Source organism: Microtus oregoni, unplaced genomic scaffold (genome assembly GCF_018167655.1).
Source record: "Microtus oregoni isolate MIOR12 unplaced genomic scaffold, Mior012 000015F_ref0000493, whole genome shotgun sequence".
Lineage (NCBI taxonomy): Eukaryota > Metazoa > Chordata > Mammalia > Rodentia > Cricetidae > Microtus > Microtus oregoni.
Window position 1 is genome coordinate 44,866,702 of NW_024543074.1, and position 13,343 is coordinate 44,880,044.

General features: G+C 38.2%; 1 protein-coding gene across 2 annotated transcripts in view; it reads right to left on the reverse strand.

Annotated features, from left to right (window-relative positions):
* Aff4 (AF4/FMR2 family member 4) overlaps positions 1 to 13,343 on the reverse strand; it is an 86,923-nt gene that overhangs the window by 44,001 nt on the left and 29,579 nt on the right. Inside the window, exons 4-5 of one of the 2 annotated variants that reach the window (XM_041665134.1) lie at positions 13,136 to 13,180; positions 7,779 to 7,865 (exon numbers count right to left, since the gene is read on the reverse strand). In XM_041665134.1, the coding sequence (XP_041521068.1) occupies positions 7,779 to 7,865; positions 13,136 to 13,180 (132 nt within the window). The remainder of the gene's footprint in view (positions 1 to 7,778; positions 7,866 to 13,135; positions 13,181 to 13,343) is intronic. The other variant, XM_041665136.1, reaches the window with a different exon arrangement.

Consider the following 13,343-nt stretch of genomic DNA (forward strand, 5'->3'; position numbering starts at 1 on the left):
AACTGGAAAATCTAACATGCTATTCCAACTGTACCCAAGTACTCTGCCTCTTTCCTGTGACAAAGGATAACCTAGTTGTATTCAAATTCAAAAGCAAGCCGGGCGGTGGTGGCGCACGCCTTTAATCCCAGCACTCGGGAGGCAGAGGCAGGCGGATCTCTGTGAGTTCGAGACCAGCCTGGTCTACAAGAGCTAGTTCCAGGACAGGCTCCAAAACCACAGAGAAACCCTGTCTCGAAAAACAAAACAAAAAAAATAAAAAATAAAATTCAAAAGCTACTGTGCCTCCTAATTCCATAACAAATCTCAAAGCCTTTTAAAATTTCCCAAGGTTACCATCTCTTTCCCATGTTTCAGTTGACTCCCACTTTTCACTACATCATCATCATGTTCATCATATAAATATGACAAAATATTCTATTCCTGTAAAATCATCTTCAACGTAATATGCTGCTTCTAGTATATCTGTCTGCTACCATTTATAGAAATGTGCTTCAAAAAGTCAGGCTTGGTTACACACGCCTTTAATCCCAGCACTAAGGAGGCAGAGGCAGGCAGATCTCTGTGAGTTTGAGGCCAGCCTGGTCTACAGAGTGAATGCTAAGACAGGCTCCAGAGCTACACAGAGAAACCTTTGTCTCGAAAAACCAAAAAAAAAAAAAAAAAGTGTTTCAAAAGTCAATCTTCTTTTTATCTATCCACCATTGTCCAGTATCTTTGTAGCTTGCTTCAATCACTTTCTCCTAACTTTCTATTAAAAATGTTTGTAGATGGGTGTGGTGTCAAATATCTTTAATCCTAGCACTTGAAAAGCAGAGACAGGTGGATTTCTACATAGTAAGATACTATGTAAAAAGCAAACGAACAAAAAAAATGTTTTTAAAAAAGGTTGTCAACAAGAATGACTGTCAAATCCAATGCTTGGGATAGAATTTAACATGTTAAATAAATAAATACAGAAATTCAGACATATAAACCCTATCTGAGATCACAATACATGAACTGAAATCAATAGCAAAACATCACAATACTGCAGCAGGAGAAATATAAAATGGAACAACGAAACAGAAAACTTCATTAAATAATGGGAGTCCTTGAAACAGGGAGAAAGAAGGAAGCATAAAAGAATCTGAGTACTGGGGGCTGGAGAGATGGCTCAGAGGTTAAGAGCATTGCCTGCTCTTCCAAAGGTCCTGAGTTCAATTCCCAGCAACCACATGGTGGCTCACAACCATCTGTAATGGGGTCTGGTGCCCTCTTCTGGCCTTCGGGCATACACACAGACAGAATATTGTATACATAATAAATAAATAAATAAATAAATAAATAAATATAAAAAAAAGAATCTGAGTACTGTAAATAACTGCAAAGGTTTATCTAACTTGATCGAAACTATAAATCACAAATTTTAAGCTCAACAAACTTCAAGCACAAGAATAACATATACAGGGGGCTGGAGAGATGGCTCAGTGGTTAAGAGCATTGCCTGCTCTTCCAAAGGTCCTGAGTTCAATTACCGGCAACCACATAGTGGCTCACAACCATCTGTAATGGGGTCTGGTGCCCACTTCTGGCCTGCAGGCATACACACAGACAAAATATAGTATACATAATAAATAAATATAAATAAATAAAAATACAGGGCTCAGTGTGCACTCCAGGCTGGCATCACGTTACCAACCCCAGCCTCTAAAAATAAAATAAAATAAAAATAAAATAAAATGTTAAAAAAAAAGAATAACATATACATATAGACTATTCAATCCAAAACATTTACAAGTTAGAATTCTTTAACCAGAAAAAAAAAAGCCAAGCATGATAATACCTGTAATCCCAGAGGTAGCAGAAGCAGGAGGACGCTGAGGTCCAGGTCAGCCTGGGTTCTACAGTAAGGCCCTATCTAAACACACAAAACAAGCAGGCACTGTGGTACTTGCCAGTAGTCCCAGCTATCTTGAGAGGATAAGGCAGGGGATAACTTGAGACCAGGATGTCCAGGCCAGGCTGGACAGCAGAAGATAATATCTCCCCCTACACACAGTAGATTTGGTTTAGGTACACAGCAAAAAGCACTGAAGGAACCAACAAATAAGACAAATAGAAAGCTCAATGAGCAGAAAGGAGTAGCAAGCAAAAGAAATGTTAACTAAGAAGCTGGTTGGCAGTGGCACACACCTTTAATCCCAGCACCCGGGAGGCAGAGCCAGGTGGATCTCTGTGAGTTCCAGGACAGCTAGGGCTACACAGAGAAACCTTGTCTCAAAAAACCAAAAAAAAAAAAAAAAAAAAAAAAAGCTAGTTGCATGGGAAGTGGTTTATCTTCTTTATATACTGATTACAGAATAACAGGACAGGAATGGTAAGGCACACAACCCCAATACTTGGGAGACAATAGCAAGACTTTCAAGGACATTCTTAGCTATGTAGATTCTGAAGCCAGCCTGGGACAAAGAAGATAAGAGGTTGGGAAGGGTTGGGAGGAAAGAGAAACAGAGAATATTAAGAGGACATGGGAAAAGAAGCCCCATTTCAGAGAATGGTTGGAATTTCTCACCAGAAGCAATAACTCCAGCACCATTAACATCTGCGGCAAGGTTGTTTACCAAGAGATAATATTCCTTCTTTACAGAGCTATTTCAAATAAAAATGTTAAAATAGCTGGGAACCATTTTTAAAGACTGAGCATACATGACTTTTGAGTATACTCCTTTCACTATATCTGTGACATAAACTTGAAAATTTCTTGAATTTCAAAAAAATCATACAAACAAGTTTGTAAACTTTATAATAAAAACATCTTAATTTCCTACATGATCTTTGTGACCTAGGATTTTTTTTTACCTTACCAGTTGAAATCCTATCCATCACCAGAACTGCTCTATGATCTCACTTAGGTTCCTTAGCAACTACTGGGATAACTTTAGAAGCCACCAAAATGCAATATACAGCTAATGTAAGCTTTTGGGATATTCTTTAGAAGACTATAACCATGCTCTTGAATATGTTCCCTACTTTTCTTGACTGTATCTCTTTCTCCTTAATGTGTATACTTAAATCTACTTACAAATTTCTTCCTAATACAGTTCAGTTCTGTTTCATTCTGACTTATATGGAAATTCTTTTCTGAAGCCAAAAAAAACTTGACTTCTCCCGGTCACAGAAAAAAAAAACTCAGGCTGCTACAAGAGAGAAGCAGAGCTATTTTTCTAGCTCCTGCCCCCACTGAAGCTGACAAAATAGCACAGAAAACTTGCCTAACACTCTAAACCAATTTGACTTGGCACACACAGAATACTCTACTCAGGAATAGCAAAACATATATTCTTTTCAAGTGTACAGAAAATAGTTACAAAAAGGAGAAATATTCTGGGCCATTAAATAAATCATAATAAATATAAAAAGATTCAAATCATATGAAGTATCCTTTCTGGCCCAAAAGAAATTAATCCACAAATCAGTAATATATGTGGAAAATCTCCCAAATATTAACTCTTAAAAAAAAAAACTTCAACCAGGCAGTGGTGATGAATACTCCTTTAATCCCAGCACTTGGGAGGCAGAGGCAGGTGGATCTCTGAATTTGAATCCAGAGTGAGTTCAGTACAGCTAGGGCTATACTGAGAAACCCTGTCTTGAAAAATCAAAAAACAAAGAAACCAAAATTTGAAAATAAGCCATAAAAAAGTTATTAAAACACAGAATATTAAAATTTGTGATGGGGCTGGCGAGGTGGCTCAGTGGTTAAGAGCACTGCCTGCTCTTCTGAAGGTCCTGAGTTCTGTTCCCAGAAACCACATGGTGGCTCACAACCATCTGTAATGAGATCTGGTGCCCTCTTTTGGCCTGCAGGGATACATGCAGGCAGGATACCAAGAATACTGTATACATAATAAATAAATAGATTTTAAAAAAATAAATAAATAAAATTTGTGATGTATTTATTTATATCAATAAATACAAAAATCACGGTTTAATGATACTATTTTCAATTTCAAGAAAAAAATTAAAAAGAATAGTAAACGAAAGTAGAAGAAAAAGCATAAAAATTAGGGTAGAAATGACTAAAAAAGAAAAACTAAGGGAAAAACAGATGAGTTTAAAAAAAATCAACCAGAGAAACCCTGTCAAGGGTGGGGGAGAGGACAGTTTGTGGGAGTCAGTTCTCTTCTTCCATCATGCAGGTTCTCAGAAATCAAGTCAGGTTATCAGGCTTGGGGAAAGAACCTTTACTTACTGAGCCGTTTTGCTGGCCTCAGCCCTTGGTTTTATTTAATTATTTATTCATTTTTTTCGAGACAGGGTATCTCTATGCAGCCATGGCCATCCTGAAACTCACTCTGTAGACAAGGTTGGCCTCAAACTCAAAGAGAAATGCGTGCCCTGCCTGTTGGGGTCAAAGGCAAGCACAACCAACCCCCAGCCAGTCCTTGTTTTGCTTTGTTTTGTTTTTTAAAGATTTATTTATTTATTATGTACACATGTATGTATGCCTGAGGCCAGAAGATGGCACTGGATCTCATTATAGATGGTTGTGAGTCACCATGTAGTTGCTGGGGATAAGTCACCATGTAGTTCCAGGACCTCTAGAAGAGCCACCTTGTTTTATCTTCTCATTTTTGTTAAATGTGTTAGTGTCTTTTCTTGTTGCAGTAACAAAAATACCCGACCAAAGCAACTTTTAGGAAAATTTACATACCTAACCTTATAATGAAGGATAGTCAAAATGCCAGCAAAATAAAGATGTATAAAATTGTTCTCAGGCTATGTGTATAAGGTATATATAAAACATAAATCAATTTTATGTTCATACTTCAGTTCACAGTGCTCGTTTCCTATATGGAAGTATTTCAAAAAACTTGAAACACTAAAACTAGAAACACTTTTGACTCCAAATATATGGAATTATTCACCCCATATAGGAAGAGCCAATAAACACACACACAAAAACAAAAGATGATTCAACATCATCAGTCTTTAAGGAAATATAAATTAAGAATGACATACCTCTAAGACACCCGCTAAAATGACTAAACGTAAATAGACCAACAACAGTAAGCTGGAAGCACACACAAAACAAGTGGTGCATGGGGGGAGGGGAAAGCAGAGAACACTACTACAGAGAACAGTGGTCAATGTCTTAGAAATGCAACACACACACACTACATGACTCAGCAATTCTTTTCACCATATAACCTAGTATTTGCCCATAGGAAAAGAAAACATAGCTGGGCAATGGTGGCGCACACCTTTAATCCCTGCACTCAGCAAGCAGAGGCAGACAGATCCCTGTGAGTTTGAGGCCAGCATGGTCTACAGAATGAGTTCCAAGACAAAGAAACCCAGTCTTTTTTTTTTTTTTGGTTTTTCAAGACAGGGTTTCTCTGCGGCTTTGGAGCCTGTCCTGGAACTAGCTCTGTAGACCAGGCTGGTCTCGAACTCACAGAGATCCGCCTGCCTCTGCCTCCCGAGTGCTGGGATTAAAGGCGTGCGCCACCATCGCCCGGCCGAAACCCAGTCTTAAATTAAAAAAAAAAAAAAAAACAAAGAGGAAAAAGAAAAAGAAAAAATAAAGGGAGGAAAAGGGGCTGGAGAGATGGCTCAGAGGTTAAAAGCACTGGCTGCTCTTCCAGAGGTCCTGAGTTCAATTCCCAGCAACCACATGGTGGGGCTCACAACCATCTGTACTGAGATCTGGCACCCTCCTCTGGCGTGCAGGCATACATTGAGGCAGAATGTTGTATACATAATAAATAAATCTTTAAAAAAAAAAAAAGAAAAAAAGGAGAGGAAGAGGGGACTGGAGAGATGGCTCAGCGGTTAAGAGCATTGCCTGCTCTTCCAAAGGTCCTGAGTTCAATTCCCAGCAACCATATGGTGGCTCACAACCATCTGTAATGAGGTCTGGTGCCCTCTTCTGGCCTGCAGGCACACATGTAGACAGAATATTGTATACATAATAAATAAATATTTTAAAAAAAAAAGGAAGGAAGAGAAAAAGGAAAGAAAGCCAAAGTCTACAATATATACAATAATGTTTAATAATGTTTATAGATATTTTAACAGCCTAAAAGTAACTTCTATGTTCATTAACAACTGAACAGATAAAGAAATTTTGGTCTTTTCATTAAAAGCTTACTAGAAGAAGAATTAAAAAACAATTACTGATATATTCAAGAACAGGGAAGACGGCTTGTTTTCACAGGCTGGGTTCTATCTCCAGCACACTCACACATGTGCAAATGTGCATGCAGGCACGTGCGTGCACACACACACACAGACACAAAAGCAAATGAGGATGGCGGCAGTGACAACAGTAAGATAACTAACTGGGACTTGCTGCCCACTAGCCTAGCAGAAAAACACCTCTAGATTCAGAGAAAGCCTGTGTCCAAGGAATAAGGCAGAGAGCCATATAGGATGAGGACATCAATTGTCTCCCTCTAAGCCGTCTACACATATGAATGCATGTGCATACCTGTACATACATGTGTATACATACAAGCATATATACAAAAGAAGTTTAAGATCATTATAAGCTACACAGAGTTCAGGGCCAGTCTGGACTACAAGAAACACTGCCTCAAAAAGTAAGAAACATAAAGCGGGAAACAATATAGGAAGACATTGATGCAGAACCCAGCTTCTACACCCAAGTGCACAGGATGAACATCCCCTCCCCAAACATATATACATGCTCAAAACACATACACACAATAAAAATATGAGGGCTGGTGAGATGGCTGGGTGAATAAGGTGCTCACTGCCAGCCTGACACCCTGAGCTCCATCCCTGGGATCGACACGGTGGAAGGAAGAAACCAGTTTGCAGCACACACACACATAAAAGCACAAGCATATACACAAGCACACATGCATACACACACACAAACAATAAAAAATGCTTGCAGTAATTAAAACTGATAGTAAATTAAATACCAAAGAGATCTGGCTAAGTCAGATAATTCATACTTAAAAGACAAACTTAAAAGACATTAAATACCTCTAAGTAAACAACATAGAAACAACTCAAAACCACAGCTGACAGATTAATGATACAAAAAAATTTATCTGAATAGAAATAGCATATTTATATGGGAATGAGTCTACACTTATGAGTTTGTACACATGCATGCAAGTGCTATGAAAAGGTTTGCAAAGACACATGAAATTGGATGAGCGAAAGAAAAAGAACCAGGGAAGGGCTGGTATTAGATGTCCTGAACAAACTTCCACATGAGAAAGTATTTTTGATTGATCATTAGGGCGAGAATTTTTGAACTCTGAAAATGTAGCCAGGTTGGCCTTAAACTCCTGATCTTCCTGTCTGTGCTTCCACAGTGCTGGGGATTACAAGCATAAGCTCTCGTGTGAGTATAAATTCATGTTTAAAAAATTAATCTGCAGAGTTTAGACAGGCTAAAAACTGATGTGTAAGGGCCTTTTCTTATAGGATATAAGTATGTTTGTGGCTAGGTTCTGAGAGGCTCCTCAGAAAATAACCTTAATAGCCCTAGCTACCTTCCATCTAGAATACCATGAATTTACAAAAAACATCAAAGTCTTCTCTCTCTCGCTCTCACCTTCCAAATTTTCTCAAGTACCTCTCAGTGTGAGATGCTCTCAATTCTATTATTTTTAAATTTCTTCATAGAAACCATCACTACTTAAAATTATTTTTTAAATTTATTTACTGTGTTTACCACTAAGTAAACAATTCTGAATTTATGTGATTTTAGTTGAGTTTTCTTACATTATCAAAGACAGATTTTATTTACTTACCTTAGTTGGAAAAGGAAATTTGGAAGGTTCTGTTTTGCATGGTGTATGAATAGCCGTTAAAGGGGGAGGCCATGAATGCGTCATCTCCTGAAATGTAATTATTACAGTTTGTTTTCAACCAGGACAAGATTACAAAACTATACAGCTAAAAACCAGCTTTGTACTTAGAAATACTGGTTTTACGATCGATCCTCTAAAACTATGTATAGTGAGCCAATGGATATTAATAAGGCACAAAGTAGTGCTGGTAATGGGGCAGAAAATACAAATTCTCTCTGACTTTAAGGGGTATATGGATAGGATGATAAAATCTGTAAACAGTTAGAGAAATCAGCCTGTAATGAAATACAAGGTCTGATGGATTTGTTTGCTTGTTTTTTGAAAGAGAGTCTTATTCTGTAGCCCAGGTGCCCTTAGCTTGCTTTGTAAATCAGAGAGGCCTTGAATTTGTGCTGATCCTCCTGCCTCTGCCTCCTGAGTGCTAGATTACAGGCATGAGCCACCAGGCCTTCCAAATGCATATTATGCAATGATACTAAAAAAAGATCTTGCTATAGGAATGGAAGGAAGAAGATAACAATTAATTAAAACAACTAATATGGCCGGGCAGTGGTGGCGCAAGCCTTTAATCCCAGCAGAGGCAGGCGGATCTCTGTGAGTTCGAGGCCAGCCTGGTCTACAAGAGCTAGCTCCAGGACAGGCTCCAAAGCTACAGAGAAACCCTGTCTCGAAAACAAACAAACAAACAAACAAAAAACCAGCTAATATCAATTTTTACCATCAATGGATCAGAAATGATGCTAAATGTTTTGCTTGTCAATCATTTCTTAAAATCATGACCTATTATTACCCTAATTTATTTAAGGTGAAACTGAAGCAAAAGTCAACATTCTTCATTCAAGGTTGCATGATTAATAAATAATGGACAAAGAATTTCACTGTAGGAAGTCTGATTACAGAGTCCACAGGCTGGTTGAAAATTTTGGTCATGTGAAGATCAGAAGAGAGATTTCAAAACCGTATTAGGAAGAAAATAGATAATAAATGCCCTGGATATGATTTTAGTCAATGTCTTCACTCTATTCATGTTATAAATAACTGGGCATGATTTCATTTGCCTCTAATCTCAGCTCTTGAGAGGAGGCGTCAAGGGAGCCTAAGCTATACGACACCCTGTAAATGAAGTTGGATAAAAATGTGTAATGCCTGAGGATCAAGGAAGAGAGGTATCAAGACTTATAATATGGGAGTATTTGATTTCCAGAATTTTGTTCAAACTTAACCATTAGGTAAAAAAGTGACTGGTGGTGCTTAGGAATTTATACTGTGACTATAACCACAGTTATATAAAGATACAGTGAGATTAGATAAAGATTCCAAGGACTCGCAGACCAAATATTAACAACTCTGGGTATTCAACAATATAATAATGATAGACAGCCATACAATGGAACACCAGACAGACATTAAAATGAGAAACTCAACTATGATATGAAATGATGTCCACAGCATATTATTGTCAAACACAAATCATAGTCTATGCTCCAGTAAATATTTAAAGTTTTAAAAGTGAAGCCTCTGAAAGGAGGCTTAACAGCAGCTCCTTTTGGACAACAGAATGACAGAAGAGGCAAGAGACAGGGCAGCTGACTCAGTGTCTACTGAAACCTCCTAAAGTAGCCACCTGCACAGGACAGAGAAGTCCCACCCTAGCTAAAGAGCTATCAACAACTGAGATCTAGCTGCTGGGAGAGGGAGAGTCAGTTTTCTTTAAGGGTGCAGTCCCTGGTAGGTCAGCCAAACTCCAACAGATGGCCACACACTCAAGAGTATATGGGCAGCACAAGGTAGACTTGCTGAGAAAAAGAAAAACGGACATAAATTTGGGTGGGTAGGGAAGCGGTAGAGGAACTTCAAGGAGTTGTGGGTTGAATATGATAGAAACACATTATACGAAGTTCTCAAAGAACTAATAAAAAAATGAGGAACCCCCCCCCCAAAAAAAACCCTAGCCACTTACATATAATTACTCTCTGTCCTCTCACAATACTTGTATTATTTCCTACACTCAGCCCTGGAAGATTAACTTAAACAGTTCAACTAGTACATCACCGCCACATTGCTAGGACTTGACACATAATAGGTGAATCACTGACAATTTAAAATTTTCAATAAACATATTTATTTTTAGCTAGAAGTTTTTCTTTTCTTTTTTTTTGTTTTTTGTTTTTTCGAGACAGGGTTTCTCTGTGGCTTTGGAGCCTGTCCTGGAACTAGCTCTGTAGAACAGGCTGTCTTGAACTCACAGAGATCCGCCTGCCTCTGCCTCCCAAGTGCTGGGATTAAAGGCGTGCGCCACCACCGCCCGGCTAGAAGTTTTTCCTTATGTTCATAATAGAGTTCCTAGAAACTGTGATTACAAGCTGAAAGGAAACAAAAATCTATGAAGGGAATGTGGAAACTTCTGCACCACAGATTTTTAGTACTGGCATTTTATAAACCAAATGCCAAAAATATACTCAACTGCTTATCTTTCCAACCATCAACCTAACTGGGCACTAAAACACTCAAAATCACATACCAAGTTCATACATAGAAAATGTAGGCTACATGTTTAGTAAGAACAAAGTGGACAAAGAAAGTACTCCAGACACTTAAATTCCATATACTGTTAAAACTTCAGGGGGAAATGTGTGTGTTCCTTTAGCACGCATGCACATGTGCACACACACACATGAAAAAAACAAAACCCAACAACAAAAAACAACACACACACAAACTCACAAGCATTTCATATGCATAAGATTCTGTGTGTATGTGTGTGAAACAGAGTGAAGGGAGGGAGGGAGGGAGGGAGGGAGGGAGGGAGGGAGGGAGGGAGGGAGAGAGAGAGAAATGAATGCTTGAGGATGAAGAGATGGCTCATTGGTTAAGAACACTGGGTGCTCTTCCAAAGTACCTCGGTTCAATTACCTGTAACTCCAGGTCCTGGGGCTCTAACAATCCCCTCTGACCTCTTTGGGCAAAGTACACACATAGTGCACATATATGCAGGCAAGATACTCATTAAATACAAAAGTTTTAAAAAGAGAGGGAAAGAGAGACTATAAGACTGAAAGTGGAGAGTTTTCACTGTGGCCTGACACAGGAAGAAGAAAGGTTTCCTTGGGGTTCCACAGAAGACAACTAAATACGTCCTATTACAGACAAAGGAGGGAATCTGACTTTAAGGAAGTGATCTGAGTGTGGAAGTACACGTCTCTAATCCTAGTGTTGGAAGGTGAGGCAGGAGGACAGAAGTTCATTGTCAGCTCCCACAATAGGAAACCCTATTTAAAAAAAGAAAGGAAGGAAGGAAGAAAAGGAAGGAAGGAAGGAAGGAGGGAGGGAGGGAGGGAGGGAGGGAGGGAAGGAAGGAAGGAAGGAAGAGTGTGGCTTAGGAAAATTGGCAAAAGTGATCAGTCAGAAGCAGGAGTGTTGAGGACTCGCTATGGGGTGTCTGGATGTTAAATTCTCCCTTGGAACTGTGGTCTCTGTGATCTCAGTCTCTCTTAGAGAGCCACTGAAAACTTCTAGCAAAAAAAGTCAAGCTATGAAGGCTAGGGGCTGAAGTAAAGACTTGAAACAATATAAAAAGGACAGATAAGAGACTTTAAAAGCAAAAAACAAAAAAGATTGTCTTAAGGTTGTTTATTATTATTATTATTATTATTATTATTATTATTATTATTATTAACACTACTACTGAGTGAGTTGGACATAGTAGCACAACTTTAATCCCAGCACTCAGGAGGCAGAGGCAAGTGGATCTCTGTGAGTCGAGGTCAACCTGGTCTACAAAGTGAGTTTTAGGACAGCCAGGGCTACACAGAGAAACCCTGTCTCAAAAAAACAAAAACAAACAAACAAAAAAAAAAACCCTACTACTACTCTGTAGGTATATGGTCATGCAGCAATGGCACACATGGGAATGTTGAAGAGTGTCATGTGGAGGCCAGAGGACACTGGGAGTCAGTTCTCTCTTTCTACTGTGGGTTCTAGAGGATTGAATTCAGGTCATTTAGGCTGGTGGTGTGAAAAGCAGTTTTACCTGCTGAGCTATCTTGGACCAAGTGAGAATTTTTAAAACTACAGAAGTTGACAGAAATGGAAAGGATGAAGATATTCAAAGAAATTTTAAGTCTAAGACTAGTTTTGTGATTAAACAATATATGGAAGAAATTAGAGATAATAAGGACTTTACATTTACATTAAAAGGAAAGAACTAAGAGACATGAACCAAAGCCAATAGGAAATCATGGCAGGAAAGAAGGACTGAATTGCCAGTTGTCAGATAAAGCTAAGTACATAAGGTGAGCAAGACTGCAAAAAGAAAGGGAAGGCTAGAAAATATGCCTGTAAGTAAAAAGAGAAGCCACAATACTTCTTAGAAAAGTAGATAAGAATCAAACAATGAAGCTCAGGAACAAGAAAGGAATGAAGTTTCCCAAAGGAAAAAATAAAAAGCTCTCAAACAGCAGAGACAGTAAAGCAATTAGGAATAGGCGTTCTTACATGCATTACACCCCAGGCAGAAGACAAGAGATGGACATTAGAAAAGGAGGTTCAGTAAGATGATAAAGGGAGACCGTAGCAGCTAAATAAGGAATGAGAGATTAAATAGGGGGGGGGGACAAATTATAGGAAATAGGCCTAGACAGGTAGTCTCAGAAGAATATGTCATAAAATTCAAGTACAGACAAAGAATCCAGTAGCTTCCAAAAAATAGTAAAAGTCACTGTGACTGACGTTTTTCTCTTAGGAGCAAAAAGCAGTCACTGTCACTCACTCACTAACTGGTCCTTCCTTCTTTCCAGCAGAGGACGGCACTTTTGTTAGTCCTGGTAGACTTTTCAGTGTGTCTAATAAACACTAACTGGTCCTTCCTTCTTTCCAGCAGAGGAAGGCACTTTTGTTAGTCCTGGTAGACTTTTCAGTGTGTCTAATAAACACTCTAGATCAATACTCAAAGGATAGCTTTTATTGTAGTACCTGACCAGAACAGAATGTACAAGTAAATTATAAACCAAACTACTATCAACATGGCTTTGGTAACTACTGAGATTTTTAAGTCTTTAAGTTATAAGTCTAAGGAAATATAGTTGTAATTGGTTTCTTCCTCTTCTCATAAACAGTAAACAAAGCATGTGACCAGAACCTCAGAAAAGTTCTGGTTACAGAGCATTTTTTTTAATGATGGACATGACATAAGAAAGTTCCACATAGAAGTAACCTGTGTTAAGAAGTAATTAAGAATATGAAAGAGTTGGTAATATGGGCATCACAATTAAATAACAGATGATTAAAAAGAAACTTACTTTAAGTATTTCATCCACACAGCTTACATCTCCAGAAACTGATGCCTTAAGAAAAAGAAAAACAGACATTAGATTTGAAGTAATTTGTTGTTAGAATTTTAGTACTTACTAAAATATTAGTATTTTAGTATTTACTAAATACTAAAATGTTAGCATTTACAACATATTAAAAACATTATTATAAATTATATAAAAAGAAAGTACATAA